Genomic DNA, 20,250 nt, shown 5'->3' with positions numbered 1-20,250 from the left:
TGTTCCAACTGCTCAGTTAAAGGAGGGAGCCTGGATTGGGGAGATAGCTCTGCCAACGAAGTTCTTGCCATGCAAGAGTAGAGACCGGGGTTTGGAACCTCAGCACCCATGTAAAAAGCTGGCACTGTAGCTGATGCCTGTAAAATCAGCTCGGGGTGGGGGAGTAAGCCAGACCACCCAAATCTATGAGCCCCGAATTGAGTGAGAGAACCAGCCTCAGATAGAGGAGGTGGCTCAGCCGGCTGCCAAGTCCACTGATTTGAGTTGTATCCCTAGAATCCACGTGATGGAGAGAACTAATTCCCAAAAGCTGTGTACACACACACACACACACACACACACACACACAACATGAAGAAACAAGGTGGAAAGCAATTTAAGAAACTCAAGTTGACCTCTCCCCGGCTCCAACATGCATATACACACCACACACTAAACATCAGCCGTACCCCACCACACCCCACCTGGCCCCACCCCGCCCCGCCCGCCCCGCCCCACCCCACCCCTACAACAAATTACAGGAGATCCTGGTATGGAGCTAGGTGCTTGCCCTGGGCTCTGGCAAATGAGACTAAAAATCAAAACGAAGTCACCCTGTCTAAAGCTCCCAGCTATCAAATAAAACTCAGCTATTAACCTGAACATTTAAAAAGCCAGAAAAAGGAGATAATAGCTTTATTTCCTAAAGAGGTCTGCTTCAGTCTATGTGATAACAAAGTCCTCTCTGTCTTAACACACACACACACACACACACACACACACACGACCACACATACACAGTCACACACACGGCCTCACACACATACACAACCACACATACATGGTCATAGACACACATGGCCACACACACATACACGTTCACACACACACATTCACACACATGTTCACGCACACACAGCTATACACACATACATGGTCACACACATAATCACACATGCATACACACAGACTCACACACACGACCACACATACACCGTCACACACACACGGCCACACACACATACACGTTCACACACACATTCACACACATGTTCACACACACATGTTCACATACACATGGTTATACACATATACATGGTCGCACACACAATCACACACACATACACATGCATACACACAGAGTCACACACATAGCCACACACACTACACGGTCGCACACACATACAGTCACGCACACATATACATGGTCACAGACACATACACACACAGACTCACACACACATGACCACACATACACGGTCACACACACACATGACCACACACACATACATTGTCTCACACACACACACAGTCACAGATACACACGGTCACACACACATACAGTCACATACACGGTCACACATATACGATCACACACGGACACACACACGTGTCCTTTGGGACAGGCATAAAGCTCCATAGTAGAGAGCTTCTATGCACAAGGCTTTGAGTCCGATTCCTAAGGGTGGGGGTGGGAGCAACCTCCAGTAATCCGAAGTTAACTAATCAGCTATTTTCCCCATAGTTCTGTCTCTGTCCAACTTTACAAAAAAAAAACAAGAAGCCGACTTGCAAAGCTCACTGTGTTCTTTGTTTTTACTTTGGTTAAGTGTCGCCCCCCTCCCCGGGCCCCCCATTTACACAGCCAGCCTCCTTCACCCAGCCCGTCACTCTTCTCTGTTTTATGGAACGGGGTGTTCTAGATAAGAAAACAGGTGCTTGAGTTGATTAAATGACAGATTAAGGCTGCGGTTCTGTGGGTAGATATGACATGCAGGAAGCCCTAGGTCTGATCATCAGAAGTCACACAAGCAAGACCTGGAGGCTCAGGCCGATAACTCCAACCCTGGGGAGATAAAAGTAGAGGAAGGACCATCCTCTCCAAGGTCATCCTAGGCTAGGCTGGGAGTTTGAGGCCAGCCTGGGGCTTTATGAGATCCTATCTCATTAAAAAAAAAATTAAAACAGCATTGCAAAAATTTTAGTTTTGCTTTCGTTTTTCTTCTTTTTATCTTTTTTTTTTTTTTTTTTGGTTTTTCGAGACAGGGTTTCTCTGTGGTTTTGGAGCCTGTCCTGGAACTAGCTCTTGTAGACCAGGCTGGTCTCGAACTCACAGAGATCCGCCTGCCTCTGCCTCCCGAGTGTGCTGGGATTAAAGGCGTGCGCCACCACCGCCCGGCTCTTCTTTTTATCTTTAAGCACATGAGTGTTTTGCCTACATGTATGTATGTGCATCATCACATGCATGCTCAGGGTTCAAGGAGGTTAGAAGAGGGTGACAGACCCCCTGGAACTGAGTTACAAATGGCTGTTAGCCTGTCGTGCAGGGGCTGGAAATCGAACCCAAGTCTTCAGCCAGAGCAGCAAGTGCTCTTAACTGCTGAGTCATCTTCAGTCCCTAACTTGGTTCTTCGATAGAACGAAAACTTGGACATGAATATTTATGGCAGCATTATTCTCAACCGCCGAAAGGTTTCTCCAGGTACCTAGCAGCAGAGGAACAGTCAAATAAAGCCTGGTACTCCATTTATACACCGAACATTGTGGGTCACGAAAGGAAAGGACTCTGGGGCTGGGGAATTAGCTCAGTTAATAAAGAACTTGCTCAGCACACATAAAACCCTGAGTTCAAGCTCCCAGTACGGAATAATCCAGGCATAGTGGGTGTAGCAGAAGGCAGAAGCAGAAGGCCCCTCAGATACACAGGGAGCCTGCAGACAATCTGAACTACAGGAGTTCCTATTAAGAAAAAGGATGGGGGAAGAGGAAAAAAAGGATGGCTCAGCAGTTAAGAGCACTGGCTGCTCTTCCGAGGACCCGGATGTAATGCAGGCTGGGGAGATCTTCCTGGCAGAAACAAGAAAGTGTGACAAGAGGCATGGGAACCTAGTTCATAGTGTATGCATGGCCCTGGCACAGAGAGAAAGGGAGGGAAGGAGGGAGGAAGGGAAGGGAAATGCCAAGAGCTTGACGGAGTTTCCCTGCTCTGAGATCTTGATAAAATGATCGTGGAGGTTGGCCCAAACAGAACTGCCACGTTTGGATAAGATGTAGGTCAACCTGACTGAGGTCCAAACACGGGACACGTCGAGCCAGACCACATGATATGGTCCATGCCTGCAGGGAAGCTACAGCTGCCCTCGGTGTCCTTCTTCTTCACTGAAGAACCAACCAACTGCAGATAGAAAATCCTTGAAAAGGCTGGGAATGATGGTGCATGCCTGGAATCCTAGCACCTGGGGCAGGAGGATGGCTGTGAATTTAGTGCCAACCTGGCTTACAGAGTGAGACCCTATCTCAAATAAACACACAACAACAAAAGTCAACTTCTCAAAAAAAAATTGAAAAAAAATCTAGAAACATCTAAAATAAATAAATAAAACCAAGGGACTGGAGATATGTCTCAGTGACTAAGAGCCCTGACTAAGCTGGGCAGTGGTGGTACACGCCTTTAGTCCCAATACTCAGAAGGCAGAAGCAGGTGGACCTCAGTGAGTTCAAGGCCAGGCTGGTCTACAGAGTGAGTTCTAGGACAGCCTAGGCTGTTAGAACAAACAAGCAAACAAACCACTGTCTGCTCTTCTAGAGTCCCCCGGTTCAATTCTTGGCTCCACACAGTGGCTGACAACTGTCTGTCTGTAACTCCAGCCTCAAGGCATCTAATACCCTCTCTGGCCTCTGGCAAAGCAGACACATATCCAGGCAAAATATCCAAACACATAAAATGAAACTAAATAAAGACCTCGGGGGAAAAAAAAAAGAAGAGGAAAAATACTGATACAGTAAGTATTCCAATAATTATATAAGATCTGGGTGTGGCCTATTGTAGAACACTTGCCTGACCTTCATGAAGTCTGGAGTTAGCTCCCAGCACCTGAGGGAGGGGAGAGCACTTACTAAGTAATTAATTTACTGTTATTTGCTATGTGGGTGACAGACCTTGGCTATGGTTAAAAACTGTAGCCTATACTTCCTTCTCTGGTTATATTTCCTTAAAGTCCTCTTTAGTGACTCACTGACTTAACCACTGGCATCCAAATGCCCGGAAATCTGAATTTGACAGACACCTCGAGACTTTAAGTGATGGCAGAACTACTAGGCTTGTCAACCCCTTCTCTGAAGATTGACAGCTCAAGTTGATACAAGACCACACACACCCATGAGCTGATCTCCAAAGCCAGGCTGGGATATTTGTGCCACCTCCAATATGGAAAACTGTCCAATGCCCATCACCAGTAAGCAAGGTCAACAGTGAATTATGGCTGGTAAGTTCATGAAGGAAGGACAGGAAAGGAACTAATGATGAAACCAGATAAGCTGAATGAGTCATAAAAACAATAATAAATAAAAGATAGCCGAGTCAAGTATGGTGGCATGCCTTAGTCCCAGAACACAGGCGGTACCAGGAAGTGAGAGGCAGGCTGGGAAAATAAAGGGTCATGGGAAGAAAGGGAACCCTGCCATCCAGGAGTGCGGCTGAAATCTCTCCCTTGCTGAAAGTTCATTGCCAGCACAGTTAACAAAATGCATAGTGTAGATTGCCCACATAGAGAAAATATTTGTTTTTTGTAGAAGTATTTGAAATATGAATGATAAAGCACAAGACCCATGCCTGAAACTGCTGGAGATTGCTCTCAAAGACTCAGGAGCAAAGTTATGAAACTTGTCGGCAGTAAGAATGTGTCTGGCTCTGCTGTGACGTAGCAGATACCCTAGACTTTGTAATCCCTGAAACCATCTTCTGACCTCAGTTTCAAAAAAGCTCAAAGAAACAAAGTTCCTTGGAAACCCTTCGAGAAATGTCATCCCGATTCGCCAGAATCTTGCCCGGTGTGGTGGTGCCTGCCTGAAACCCCAGAGAAAAGGAAGTGGAAGCCAGGAAGGAGGTCAAGATCCTCTTCAGCCACATAGCAACTGTGACGCCAGCCTAGGACACAAGAGACTCTGTCATAAACATGCTTTAATAAACGTAACTCATGGACCGCAAGAGAGCGCAAGGTCAACCTGGGTTACAAAGTAAGTTCAGGGACAGAACTGAAAACACACAAAGTTAAAAGAAAGGCAAATTAAAATAAAATAAAAAGAAGTCTCAGGAGTGAAGACTGTTTAATGTTCTTGTGGAAAGGGTGGGGTTTGATTTCCCACAAAGAAAATAGAGGGAAAGGAGGGAAGACGAGGAGGGAGGCAGGAGCCTGCAGAGTGAGGGGAGGAGTCGCACACACCTATAATCTGTAAACGGTATTTAGAAGTTGCCTTTACTAAAGATCATTGACTCCAGCCCACAAGAAAGCCTGGCACCTCTGCCTCCATTTTGCAACTACCCCCTTTACTTTGCGGCACCCACTTACGCCTGCGCCTACAGAAGTGTCTCCCTAGAAAGCAGAGAGAACTATCCTACCTCCCTTCAAGGTTGAAGGCGCTCATCCTTCTAAACTTGTGGTCCCCTAGAACCACTTAAGACAAGCGTACTCTAGGGCTGCGGAGCCGGAGAAGGGGTGAGAGCACCGCCCAACAGCCTGACAGTCTTGAATTCAACCCCAAACCCACTTAAAGGTAGAAGAGAACAAGCTCCACAAAATCGTTCTCTCCCTGCCCCAGGACCTGACACTCAGGTGAACACCTCTCCACACGGCAATAATAATAAATAAATAAAAATTAAAAAGGATACTTTTCTGGCCCTTTAATATACATCAATATAAAGTTTTTTAAAAAAAATCTTTGTAAGAACTAAGCTGCCATGGATACAGTCGTAACCAATAAACAGCAGATTGCTGGATCTACTTGCCATTCTTTGTTTTTTCAAGCAGCATGAATTAACGTCTGTGCAAAATATGTACATACATCAGTAAATAATGCCAGGCAAGCCAAGAAAACACATCTGCTGGTGGTTTCTAGCTTCGAAATTCCTCCGGAAAAGAAGTTCTATTCTAAACATATTAGGCTTTTGTTTCTGGGGGTTCCAGTAAACAAGACGGGGAGTCTGTGCTTTCTGCAGAGTTCCTCGCTCGCTGTGACTGCACCCTGCAGCCCGGCTCGGACATGGATATGCATGCTGCAGGAACAGGGATGAGAGCTTATTACCCATTGCTAATTGTTAGGATAAGGTTTCCCGGATGCCAAGCTTTGGTCCAGAAGGTAAGACCGGGACAGCGCTCCAGAGAGAAACGAGAATTCACCCAGATGACCGGCTTCACGATGCAATTTCTCAGAAACTCAGCAGAGAGGCTTTAATGGCAACTCAAGGAATTAATGATTCTGCTTTATGAGAAACGATAAGCAAGAGGCTGGGGGGTGTAGCTCTGCTGGTGGAGTGCTTGCTGGGAGTTTCCCAGCATTCACACCGGGCAGCTCAGGACTCAGCTCTAGGGGATCTGACACCCTCTTCTGACCTCTGCAGGCAATCATACTCAAGCATAGCGCACACACACAAATCGAAAATAAAATGCAGTAAAATCCTTTTTATAAAAGTGTTCTTGTGAGCCGGGCAGTGGTGGCGCTCGCCCTTGATCCCAGCACTTGGGAGGCAGAGGCAGGAGGATCTCTGAGAGTTTGTGGCCAGCCTGGCCTACAGAATTAGCTGCAGGACAGCCAAGGCTACACAGAGAAACCCTGTGTGGGGGAGGTGCGTTCCTGGGAAAGACTGAGTGTTCTGCAGTGCTTCAGGCAGCAGCTCAAGTGGATGGCAGCACATCATGGGGCCTAAATCAGGTGTTCCTGCTGACTGTGTACAATTAGTGTGATGACTCACACTAAAAAAAGGCTAGAGACGGGACTGCAGGATGGAATTAAAAATTGCCTTAGGGAGTCCGGGGCAGGAGCTCAGCTGGTGGAGTGCTTGCCCAGCATGCATGAAACCCTGGGGTTGATTTCCTAGCGTTGCATGAACAGGTTGTGGTGGTGCACATCTCTAATCCCAGCACTTGGAAGACAGAGGCAGGAAAATCAGAAGTTCAAGCTCAGCCTTGACTCTGTGTTGGCTCAAGGCCAACCAGGGGTACCTGTCTCAAAAAAAAAAAAGAGAGAGACAAATTCGGGATGGTGGTGCACACCTTTAGTTCTAGCATTCAGGAGGCAGAGGCAGGTGGATCTCTGAGTTTGAGGCCAGCCTGGTCTACAGAGCGAGTTCCAAGACAGTCAGGGCTACACAGAGAAACCCTTTCTTGAAAAACCAAAAGAAGAGGTGTGGGTGGGGCAGGCAGAGGGATGGTCAAGAGCACTTACTGCTCTTGCACAGAGGACCCGGGTTCAGTTCTCAGCACCCACATGGCAGCTGACGGGGATCTGTAACCCCAGTTTCAGGTGATCTGATGCCCTTTTCTAGCCTCCCCAGGCATGTGAGCACGTGGTGCAATACATACATGTAAGCAAAACATTCCCAAAACAAAACAAAAGCAACAGTAAAAGGATAGGCCTTAGGGTGGAAGGTAAAGGCCAGAGTGGAGCTTCTGCTTAGCACATCTAAGGCTTTGGTTCAACTTCCAGCACTGTACTAGAGGGAGCGGTATGTTAAAAAAGAAAAAAAAAAAAAAAAAACCCTGCAAAGTAGATGGAATTTTCTTTGGGTCACCAGCTCACAAAAAAAAAAAAAAAAAGACACGAGACTTGTTATTAATTATGAAAGCTTGGCCTATAGCTTAGGCTTGTTCCACTAGCTCTTAAAACTTAAAATAAAATACTCCATTATTAATCCTATCTTGGAAAGTCCAAAGTTTTGTACCTAATTTACCTACTATCATAACTAAGGAAAACTGCAACAGTAACTATCTAGTCTTCAACTCCACCAAAGACTACAGATGGATACAATGTTACCAGAGTAAACAGCAAGTGCAGAGTAAGCAACTTCCAAAACTAAGAAACAACAGAGACATCTGACTGCATGGACAGTCACCCAAGGTTCTTCTGTAATGTTGGGGCATCCATCTTCAGCCTTTGGGCCTAAAATATCTGACAGACTTTTCCATGAAGCAGGAATTTTGAAGGACTGTGCTGTCTTGTCTTAGCAAAGTTCAGCAGTCAACTTCTTTTGTGTCCTGCTTGTTCAATTTGGACAGCAAACTGTTAACAATTGAGGCAAGGGCAGTTTCTTGCTCAAATGGCTAACTTTTGCCACAAAGAAAGCAAAATCCATATGGAGCTTCTTTGATGTCCACCATCCTTTTTTGAAGTAAAATGATGTTTCACTATCATGGAAAGCCTTATGCTATTAAAACATTTTAAATGCCATATTCTGTAAGTCTTTGAAGTGTTTGAAGACTATCTGTCTATCTAAAATACATCACTGTTTGACTTTGAAAACATACATAACATGACAAGTTTGATTGTTAAAGGTGGTTAACTACTAACCTGCATTTCTTTATTATCCTAAATAGCTTATAATAACATCTTTCAAGGACTAGAAATTCACATTACATTGCAAAATGAGCTACATAGGTACAATATCTTAAGCAAGAATAAAAATATATGTGCAGTATGTTTTAACAAAAATAATCTTAAATTTGCATCAATATACAAAATTCTATACCAGTATTTGAGACTAGTGGTTATTCAAAAATAGACTCAACAATCCACTCTTTTATCCCATCATTTCTATACTATATGCCCCCTTTTTCCTTTTAGAAAGAGATCCTTGAATCTAATCTCTTTTGTTTAGTTTTCTCCCTGACCATGACCAATGACAATTTATAACCACCCCCCCACACACACACAAATGATGACAAACATTCATAACCCACCAAAAACAACCCATGTTGACTCTTGGAAATGTGGGCATTGTGTTTTCTAGACTTCTTCCTGTTGACTTGCGCAATGACATCTTTAGGGGATCCTGAGAAAATTGGGATAATGGTCAAGTCCTGGGAGAGCTAGCCATAACATTTGTTGTCCAGTCTGTGTGATGGGAAAGCACAAGGCTTATCTGCAGTCCTGGTTAGAATAGTCTGTGAGGCTGAACCATTTCAGCAAGCAGCCTTGGAGCTGTTCTGAATGCAGAACTCTGAGAAAACTGCAACAAAGGCATTCTGAGAGGTTGAATCACCTGTACCACCTATTTTCATTGGTGTCTGATCTCCTTGCCCCGAAAACACACAAACTTTCAAAAGTAACATACACATCTGCATTAATACATGTATGGACTGTGTGTGGTACAAAGGTCAGCCAAAGATGATTATTTTGTTTTATGTTAGAGCAGGTAAAATAAACTTCAACTGTCTTATAGTTTGTCTAGGTTTAATTTATTTTTCTAAATTTGTAGACAGGGTATTCAGGGGGTCTTCCCTGATTAAATCTGATCTTTATTAATTTTGAAGGAATTCATACCTTTTAGCTTCCTGTGAAAACAAAAGCATAACCTCTCCTCCAATGAACATATTTCATGACTTCCATTCTGAAGTCAAGACATCTCTAAAGTATATAGACTGGTTTAATTTAGCAGTCCCTTTCATAATCCAATGACTCCTAGCAGTTCCAGTCTCTGCTCATTAGCATTTAAAAAATTCAAAATTAGTAAAGCACCCTGTAGTGGCATTTCAAATGTATTTTAATAATTAAAGACTACCTGAAGATCTGAGAGTAAAACAGTCCCACAGGTCAGCCTTATAGACCAGGATATAGTAACACACACCTTTAATCCCAGTAGCCACAGTGGCACGCACCTTTAATCCCAGTGGCGCACGCCTTTAATCCCACCCCTAGAAAGGAATATAAAAAGGCAGGTGGGGGAGGGGAGACAGCTCTCAGACACAGTCTCATTCTGAGATTCCAGGAGGCAGGATCTCCATTTAGACTGAGGTAGAGGTAAGAGCCAGTGGCTGACTGCTTTGCTTTTCAGATCTTCAGACCGAACCCGGATTTCTGGCCCTGAGTTTTTATTAATCGTGCTTCAGCACTCTGTGTTATGTTTTTCATGCTTACATGGCTTTTACTTTGTATCATTTTATTTTCTCTTTAAATACTTTATTTTATTATTGTTAAACTATTTTTTCTATGACTGTCTATATCCATTTTCTTTTCTTTCTTCAGTATCTTTTTCTTTTTTTTTGGTTTTCTTTTTAGAGTTTTGTGTGTGTATGTGTGTGTGTCTGGACCTGACTTTACTAAGTATCTGTAGCACTTTCTGACCAGATGAGACAAATCTTAAACTGTTATGTCAGCTGTCCCACGGCTCAGCTTAGTGTGTGGCACTGGCAGCTGGCTCCAGCCCGCAGGCAGCAGCCCATAACCAAGTCTCTGTATGCTGCCAAGCCTACTCAAGAGATAGTAGTCACTAGGAAGCTGCATTTGACTCCATGTTCCAAACTTTTTTCTTATGCTTTCTCGGGCCTTATGTGGAAATACATGGCTTCACATTGGGTGCCATTTGTAGACAGAATTTTCTTTAGGCCACCAGCTCACAAAAAAAAAAAAAAAAAAAAAAAAAAAAAAACCAACAAACCAAAATGGAGACTTATTGTTAATTATGAAAGTTTGACCTACGCTCTTATAATTTAAATTAATCCATTTGTATTAATCTATGTTTTTGCCTCATGGCTTTTTATCTCTCTTCCATCTTGTACTTCCTGTTTCCTCTCCATGTCCTCTGGCATCTCCTCACACCTAGATTCAACAACTCCTCTTCTCCTTCTTCCCAGAAGTCCCGCCTAACCTCTCCCTGCCTCGTTATTGACCATTCAGTTCTTTATTAAAGCAATCAGAAGGCTGCTTGACAAAGCCACATCTTCATAGTGTACAAAAAGATTAGCCCATGACACCACCAGGTGGTGGCGGTGGCCACCATATACACCTTTAATCCCAGCACTCAGAAGGCAGAGACAAGTGGATCTGTGAATTCTTGTCTGGCCTGGTCTACAGAGCAAGTTCCAGGACAGCCAAGGCTACACAGAGAAACCTTGTTTCAAGAACCAAGAAAAAAAAAAGTTTAACTAAAGCTCCCTGCCTAGAGGATTATTAAGAGAATGATTGATAGTGCAGAGGAGTGACAATGGGTGCAGAAGCCATGATGACTATGGCATGCACTTTGCCATCCCTCACCAAGGTGCTGTCCCCAGCCCTAGCACTGAGAGTTTCTGGGAATTGGAGAGAGGGGGTGAGCTGCCAATCAAGAAGCACTGAGCTGTGTGTGGTGGTGCAGGCCAGTAGTAATTCTAGCAACCAGCAGGCAAGAGGCAGTAGGATGAGGAAGTTTGAGGCCGTGCCTGAGCTACATAAAGAAACATTGTTTGGAAAGAAAAGAAGTGGCCACACCAAGATTAGGAGTTCAGCACTGTCCTCAGCTACACACTGAGCCTGAGGTCAGCCTGTCTTATCTAAGACATTGGCTCAAACTGCAACAAAGTAACTCTTCTTTGAGAAAGCCCACTCCAGGACTCTGGGCTGTGCTGCTTTCTTTCCCAGCGCCCCTCTTTCTCTTAATTCTTGGGCTTAAAGTTGATATTAAAATATCTTGGGGTTTGGAGCGCTTGCTCTGCAATGAAGAGCACTAGCTGCTCTTCCAGATGACCCACGTGGTGGCTCACAGCCATATTGTCACTCCAGTCCCTGGAAAGCTGACACTCTCCTGGCCTCCTGGACACCAGCATATATATGACAGGGCAGTGAGAAGGCTCAACAGGTACTTTGTGCTAAGCCTGATGACCTGAGTTTTATCCCCACATTGTGGAAGGAGAGAAGTGACTTTCATAATTTGAAGGACTTTCCTTTGTCCTTCAAATAGGTGCCGTGGGTCCATGTGTGAATTTGTAGATGGGTAGATGGAATAACAAAATTATATAAAAAGACTTTTTAAAGGAACACTAACTCTATTTAAAAAAAAAAAAATACCAGCCCCCAGCGGCCGCCGCCTGGACGTTGGGGAGCAGCAGGATTTCACATCAAAAGAAGACAGAACCTTGTGCCTGCCCGCCCAAGCCTCTTGCTGGTGCTTTTAGGGGCCCCAGGTCCGAGATTCTGACCTTCACTGCACGAGTGAGGGTCTCTAGGATTCCCACAGCCCGAGAACCGTCCAGCTGTGTGAATCCCGGGTGCTGTTCGGCCTGAGAGTGAGGACTGGCTGGTTAGCAACAAAACAAGAGCCCTCTGGGGCCTCTGGCAGAGGCCCGAAGCTGGAACCATCAGGGAATATGAGTGAATTTTGGCACAAACTGGGCTGTTGCGTGGCAGAGAAGCCCCAGCCGAAGAAGAGGAGAAGACGGATTGACTGCACCATGATTGGGGAACCAATGAATTTTATCCACTTGACTCACATCGGCTCGGGAGAGATGGGGGCAGGAGATGGGCTTGCCATGACCGGTGCAGTTCAGGAGCAGATGAGATCCAAGGGAAACCGGGACAGACCGTGGAGCAGTTCTAGGGCCTTGTAGCTCCCACAGGCCTGGCTCTGCAGTCTTGGCGTTCCCATTCCGTGTCCAGCCCAGAAGAAATGCTGCCCACACCAGATCCCTTCCACAACCAGTGACCCAAGGGCCCCACCTCTCCCCCCTTCCTAACAAGTGCCTCCAACGACATGGGGGCTGGACTCCCTCTCCTCCCTCTGGCCTCTGTCCCTCCTGGAGATGGGCTCAAGGCAGCAGGACTGACCAAGTGACTACTGGTGGGCCAGAGGAGTCAGCTGAAGCCCTGGGCACCCTAGATCTGAGCTGGGGGTTCTCTGGGAACCTGGAATGAGTTCCCTGCTCCTGAATGAAGGTTGGGTGCCACCTGTTTAAACTTCTTGCCTTTACTTTTTTTTTAAAATTATTTATTTATTAAGTATACAATGTACTGCTGGCAAGGACGGCACTAGGTCTCATTACATTACAGATGGTTGTGAGCCACCATGTGGTTGCTGGGAACTGAACTCAGGACCTCTGGAAGAGCAGCCAGTGCTCTTACCCTCCGAGCCATCTCTCCAGCCCTTGCCTTTACTTTTTAAAGGAGGCAGGTAGGTGAGGGGACCACAGCTGCCTCCCTGCCCTCTTTCCGTCTGGAATGAGCACTGCAGAGGCCAAGGGGCGGGGTTACCGCTGCCCAGTACACGCTGGATTTCAGGTGAAAGCTCACAGCCCTCCACGTCTCTGCCCGCACCAGGGTCTTCCTCCAGTTAGGCCTCTAATCCCGTGCTTCTGTAGTATTAATAGCTTCCCAGAAAAATTCTTTTTTTAATTAAAATTTTAATTAAAAAAAATACCAAGAGGTTTGCTTCCTGAAGCAAACAGGCCCATGAGGAGAAACTGTTTGTTTTGCCTCCTGAAGCCATACCTATTGGTTATGGTTCTTGGAAGTTGAACCAGAGGTCAACAGATGCACCCTGCCGGAAGCTTGAAGTGCCCCAGGCCCTGGGCAAGGCCTCTTGATCTTTCCAGACACCATTAGAGAGGAAAGCTAGGCAGAGCTGACGCCAGGTGCCCAGAACTGCAGGAGCATCTCCGAAGCAAGGGTCAGCTAGTGAAAGTGTCCTGCCAGCCACCAGAAAAGCTTTTAAAATGAAATCAAAAGCCATTGCCAATTAGAACCAAGTCATGAACTAACACTGACCTTTGTCCTTTTCTTTCTGGTATCTGATGCAAGGTAGGTGAACTAGCTAACTCAGCAGGCAGCACTGTTGGCTACCGGACTTGAGATCGATCCCTAAGCACAGATAAAACCAACTCCCACAATTTGTCCTCTGACCTCCACATTCACAACATGGTACATACATCCTAAATGTAATTTATTCATTCTTTAGTTATTAATTTAATTAATTAATCTATTTATTTATTTATTTTTGTGGCAGGGTCATGCTATGTAACACTGGCTATCCTGGGAACTCTCTATGTAAACCAGGCTGGCCTTGAACTCACAGAAATCCACCTGCCTCTGCTTCCCAAATGCTAGGATTAAAGCTCTGTGCCACCACATCCAGCATACATATGATTGTTTTGGTCAGGGGTTGGTTTTTAACAGGGTTTCTCTGTGTAGCCCTGACTGTCCTGGAAAGGCCAGCCTCAAACTTATAGAGCTTCATATTCAGAGATCCTCCTGCCTCTGCCTCCCAAGTGCTGAGATTAAAGGTGTGTGTCAACACTGCTTGACTTGTTTTGTTTTGTTTTTTTAAATAGGAAAAACATAGGGTGGGGGAGATGGCTCACTGGTTAAGAGCAAGTACTGCTAGAACAGAATTTGGTTCCCAGCACCTACATCAGGCAGCTCATAACTACCTGTTATTCCAGGTCCAGTAAACCCAGCATCCTCTTCAGGCTGCAAAGGGAACCTGCACTCACACCACAAACCTTCCCCTTAGGCATAATTAAAAATAACATATCAAAAAATGTAAATGATCAGTAAGACTAAAACAACCAAATGGGCCAAGCATGGCAGCTCATGCCTGGAACCTCAGGGCCGGAGGATCTGGTGTTGAAGATCATCCTTAACTACATAGTGAATCTGAGGCTAGCCTGTGCTACATGAGAGCCCACCTCAATGAAACAAAACCCAGGACATTATCTGCCCATAAACTGACTAGTGCTGTTGTGTTGTCAGCTTAGGCCACAGCTTCGGTCAATAGTGAGAGCTGAGATCTACTATTGGTCAAAGTACAGAGACTAAATGACTGCTGAATGCCTGTCCATAGATATCTAATCTATAGACATCTATACCCTCCATTCCAAGGTTCAGGGAGCATCTCAGATGAAGAGGTGTAAAGAATTAAGAGCTGAGGGAAGGTAGAGAAGATGTACCAAATACTGAATTTTCTGAGAAGCTGTGATTACCATTACACAATTTAGTTGAGATTGGGTTTGTCAACACCCTGTCATGGGAGGAGAACATCTCACCCCAGGAGATTTACATAAAAATAAGTTGATGGGGGAGGGGGGTTTAGCCACTGATAAAATGTCCATGATCCTGTAAAAGTCACACTTCTGCTCCTGTAAACAAGCTTAATGTAACACACACACACACACACACACACACACACACACACACACACCATGAAACTAGAAAGGGGACTCACTGGGAGCAGAAAGAGAATAAGAGAAAATAAAGAATGTATATTATTTCATACATTATGCACATGCATGACAATGCCATAAAGAAACCCATTTTTGGCAAAGACAAATAATCTACCACAACAAATAAGAAAATAATATGAATGGAAGAGTCACAGGAGCCATGGACAGCAAATATTCCACAAGACAAACAAAAGCACTGATAGCAATGGGCATGTAAATTTAAAACCATAGCAGAGTGGCCCAGGAAGTGCTTCAAAGTCTGACCACTCTAAGTATTGGCAGTAACATAGGAAAACAACAAGATTTGGATAACCATCCAAAACAGCAAGACTGCTGGGAGTCACAAGAGCACGGATCTTCCAGGGCAGTACCCTGAAAGGCTGCAGCATCAGCTTCCTCACTCGGCAACCCTACTGTTGCACACCAGGTAGAGGGAAAGCCAAGAATCCAGACCCCCAGGCACCAGCGCGAGCAGACATTTGCTGTTGAGAGAACTAAAGAGCTAGTTTTGTTCACAAGTATAACATGTATCCTGTATGAATAAAAAGAAAGAAAAAAGAAAAAAAGTTCACATTTTACAGGGCTAACAAACGTAGGTTGTATACACCAAATGATACACTATAAACCAGGTAATGGCGAAGCTCTGTGTCAGAGAGTGCTTAGGATACACAAAACACAGCATTCAGTCTCGGTATAAAGAAACAAAGTAATAGACACGATCTGATACAACCTAATTAGATTTATGACAGGGAAGGTATACAGGAGACATCAGGGCGGAAGGTATGGCTCAGCAGTTCAGAGCTCTGGCTGCTTTTCCAGAGGACCAGGGTTGGATTCCCAGCACCCACATGGCCGCATACAATCCTTGACTCAAATCCTCTGTAATTCCAGTTCCAGGGAATCTGACTCCCTCTTCTGATCTCCATGGCACTGCACGTACATGCCATACATGCAGGCAGAACACCCACACACGAAATAAAAACTTTGAGTCTGGAGAGGGGACTTCAGTTTTATCTGTAATGGTTTGTTTCTTCCACGGATAACTTCCTAAAATTAAGTATGGCTGTGTTTTATTTCTGAGTGATGGCGACACAGGTGTTTGCTAGTCTGTCATGTGTTATGTTATGTCTTGCCTATTTCTCATTTGAAATTTTGTTTCACCTTTTTCTGAAAATTTATAAAAAAAAAAAAACCTGATCACATTTATTTGCTTAGAGAATGTGTGCATGTGTGTGTGAGTGCACACGCAAGAGCATGCCATGGCATATGTGTGGAGGTCAAAGGACAATTGTTTGAAGTTTGTTCTCTCCTACCATGTAGGTCCTGGGGATTAAATTATCAGGTTTAGTGTCAAATGCCTTTCCCCCACTAGCAATCTTCCCTAATTTATATATATTAAACGAAGTGTTCTGCGTTATGTAGCCCAGGCTAACCCAAAAACCCAAAATGTTGCTGAGATTGTCATTAGATAATCTTCCCTCCACACCCCAAGAGCTTAAATGGCAAGCTTATGCCACCATATGTGGATTTTTATGATCTGAATATAATGAAGAGGAACAAAGGAAAGTGTGCCAGACACGATATAATCACTTATTGTTCCAATTACTTGGAAGCTAAGGTTGGAGGATCAGTTAAGCCCAGGACTATGGAACCAACCTGGGCTAGCAAAACTCTATCTCCTCAAAAAAAAAAAAAAAAAAGGTGCTAGGGGCTAGAGAGATAGCTCAGTGGTTGTTCTTCCAGAGGACCCAATTCAGTTCATAGCACCCACATCAATCCACTCACAATCAACAGTCACTCTAGCTCCAGGGGACCCAACACCTTCTTTTGGCTTCTACAGACACACACACATGTGCCATAAATACACACAGGTGCATATAAATCAAATCAAATAAGTAAAATCTAAAAAAAAAAATACTAAGACTAAAGCAAGGTAGAGCAGCTCCCGCCTGTGATTCCTGTGCTCACAGGCTAAGGGAGAAGGATTACTGTGAGTTTGAGGCTAACCTGGGCTCCATAATAATTTCCAGCTCAGCCTGGGCTAGTCAGATTCTGCCTCAAAAATAGAAAAAAGTCTAGAGCGTGAATGCCTCCTTCTTAAGTAGGGTACCTAAAATAATCACATGATGGGGAGACTTGCTGGCACAAACAGGGGACTCAAAATCAGGCTCTTTTCTCCCATCTTCCTTGCATACCACCCCGAGATTTACTGTCCCAAGATATCACTCCCTCAGGTATCTGTCACCAGCCATTAGCATCCTCGAGGATTTGCTGTTCTAAGTTTTAGACACAGGTGCAGTGATTGACCATCTAGTTGCCTTGGTTGGCAGAAAGAACAACCCCCGACACTGGGTTTGAACCTGCAAACCCGGTGTTTTATAATCATCCTGCCTCCACATCCCGTGTTGAAAGTTCAGGTGTGTGCCGCTGCGTGTTGCTCTTTATCATATTAATCTGGGAGTGTATGTTTGAGGCTACTTGTCCTGAAATAAAATTACAAATTTTGTTTTGTTATTATTTTGTTGGGGATAGGGCACTGGTGCAGGACAATTGTCTATATTCTGTCAATTATGTTTTAAATAAACACTGATTGGCCAATAGCCAGGCAGGAAGTATAGGCAGGACAACCAGACAGAAAGTAGAAGCGGGTCAACGAGTACAGGAGAATTCTGGGAAGAGGGAAGCTCCCTTTACAGTCCTGTCCAGACACAGAAGAAGCAAGATGTGACTACACCGCTGAAAAAGGTACTGAACCATGTGGCTAACACAGATAAGAATAATGGCCAATGTAAGTTATAAGAGTTAATAAGAAGTGAGTTAGTGAGCCAATCAGTTTATGATTAATGTAGAACTCTGTGTGATCTCTTTGGGACTTAATGACTGCGGGAACTAGGCAGGACAAAAACCTTAGACAACAGGGCACAAGGTCTCATGCATACTTGATGAACACGGCACCACCAAGCTACACCTCCAGCCATGAAGTTCTGATGTTTATCTGCTGCATATAGGGTAATATACTTACACCAGCTACCAAGCTGCAACTATTACTCCAAAAAACCAACATGTACTTGTGACAAAATCCAAAAACGAGAGTATTAATAAGTCATCATTTTCTTAACCCACGGCCGTTTAGACAGTGGCCACTAAACACAAAAATACCATGATGTTCTTAAAAGGTCCTCAGAGAGCAAGCATGGTGATATCCACATACAACCCTACCACACAAGAGGGTGAGGCAGGAAGTCTGCCATGAGTCTCTATAGAGTTCCAGGCCAACCTGGCTACAGAGTGAGTGAGAACTTGACCTATGGTTTTTAATTCATGTTTATAATTCAGAATTTCCAAGACTGAGGCAGGAGAGGTATTATGAGTTTGAGGCTAACCTGGGCTATAGCATGAGACCCTGTCTCCATAAAAACAAACCAACAAACACAAACGCTTCTCCCTAAAAGTAGTTCTCAGAGACAGCGACGGTGAGATGACTCAGCAGTTTAAGGTCCTTTCGGCCAATCCTGAAGAAGACCTGAGTTCAGGCCCTAGGGCCCACATGGTGGAAGAAGATTGTCAAGCATAGACAAACACACACAAATAAATAAATACTTCTGAAAATGTTTAAAAGCCCTCAGCAGGTGGAAAAATGAACTCTGACCAAGTTGATCATCATATGTAAATTAAAACAAAACCAAACAAAGAACCCTTAAACCTGAGGATGGTGAAACCAACTCAATGGCTGAGAACTTACATAACATGTGCAAGGCCCTAGGTCTGAAAAACAGAGCTCATGCGCACGCGCACACACACACACACACACACACACACACACACACTGTTTGGTTAATCATGTTACAATTGCCTGGATTTGGAATCACAGAGACTGGAGTGGGTCTTTAAGTGTGTTTCCAAAGAGGCTTAACTGAGAGAGGCTGAGCTAACCTGGGTGTGAGTGGCGCCATCTGGATCCCAACTGTACAGAAAGGAGAAAGAGGGCTGAGTGCCAGCATTCATTTCTCTTTATTTCCTGACTGTGGACACAATATGACCAGCTAGCTGCTTCACACTCCTGCCACCAGAGCTCATGCCACCATGCCTTCCCTGCCATGATGGACTTTACCCTCAAACCTTGAGCCGACATAAATCTTCCTTAAATTATTCTCATCGAGTATTTAAGTAAAGAAAGGGAACCCACATAAATGAGAAGGAAGAAATAAAAAGGAGAGCTGGGTGTGGTAGCTCATAGCTATAATTCCAGCATTGGGAGGTTGAGGCCAGGAGATTGCTGTGAGTCTGTGGCCTCTCTCCAAAGATAAAACAACAAGGAGCTAAAGTGATGTCTCAACAAGTAAAAACACTGGCTGTTTTTCTAGAGGGCTCATGCTTGATGAACATGGCACCATCAAGCTACCCCTCCAGCCAGAAAGCTCTGGTGTTCATCTGCTGCACACAGGGTAGTATACTTACACCAGCTACCAACCTGCAACTATTATTCCAGAAAGCCAACATGTGTACTTGTGACAAAATCCAAATGAGAACCTGAATTAAGTACCACCCACATGGTAGCTCACAACCATCTTAAATTCCAGTTCCAAGGGACCTAAAGCCCTCTTCTGGCCTCTGAGGACACCAGGCAAGCCTGCAGTGCAAAGACATACACACAGATAAGACCATTCATGTGCATAAAAGTAAATTTTTAAAAATTATAAAATAAAATAAATAAAATAAGAAAGGAAGGGAGAAGCCAGGGAGTGGTGATGCACACCTTTAATCCCAGCACTATAGAGGCAGAGGCAGGTGGATCTCTGCAAGTTTGAGCCCAGCGTGGTCTACAGAGTGAGTTCTAGGTAAGGCTCCAAAGCTACACAGAGAAACTCTGTCTCAGAAAGAGAGAGAGAGAGAGAGGATGTAACCTTTGGATCATGAAGCCTCTGCACTTGAAAATGGAGTAACCAGTCCTGCTTTTGTGGATTAATGGGTTATAGAGGGAGTGTAGCTTTCTTTGAAAGGACTCTCCCTGGCATGTGTTCAGGGTCTCACCGCGTGATGCCCTGGGCCATGTCATGACCCAGCAGGATGGCCCTCACCAGTGCCAAGCAGATGCTAGCGGCACCAGGTTCTTGGACTCCCATCATCTTTCAGAACTCTGAGCTAAATGAACCTCTGAAGGGAGGCTTACAAATTGCTCTGTTCTCTGACGTTCAGTTATAGCAATAGAAAACAAACCATTAAAATTCACTGAGCAGTACATTTAAGATCTATGCAATTTACCATATGTAATTATACCATAAAGTCCTATGATCACTCAATATAACCTCCC

General features: G+C 44.6%; 2 protein-coding genes across 2 annotated transcripts in view; one reads left to right on the top strand and one right to left on the bottom strand.

Annotated features, from left to right (window-relative positions):
- Acsf2 (acyl-CoA synthetase family member 2) overlaps nt 1-20,250 on the bottom strand; it is a 41,298-nt gene that overhangs the window by 17,557 nt on the left and 3,491 nt on the right. The gene's annotated exons all lie outside the window — the stretch shown is intronic.
- LOC121456436 (CDC42 small effector protein 1-like) lies at nt 12,093-12,345 on the top strand. Its single transcript, XM_041664581.1, has one exon. It carries the CDS (start codon nt 12,093-12,095, stop codon nt 12,330-12,332), a length of 240 nt encoding a protein of 79 aa, XP_041520515.1. The 3' UTR covers nt 12,333-12,345.

This window comes from Microtus oregoni, unplaced genomic scaffold, assembly GCF_018167655.1.
Source record: "Microtus oregoni isolate MIOR12 unplaced genomic scaffold, Mior012 000015F_ref0000493, whole genome shotgun sequence".
Taxonomy (NCBI): Eukaryota; Metazoa; Chordata; class Mammalia; order Rodentia; family Cricetidae; genus Microtus; species Microtus oregoni.
This window is presented reverse-complemented; position numbering and strand designations above follow the sequence as displayed.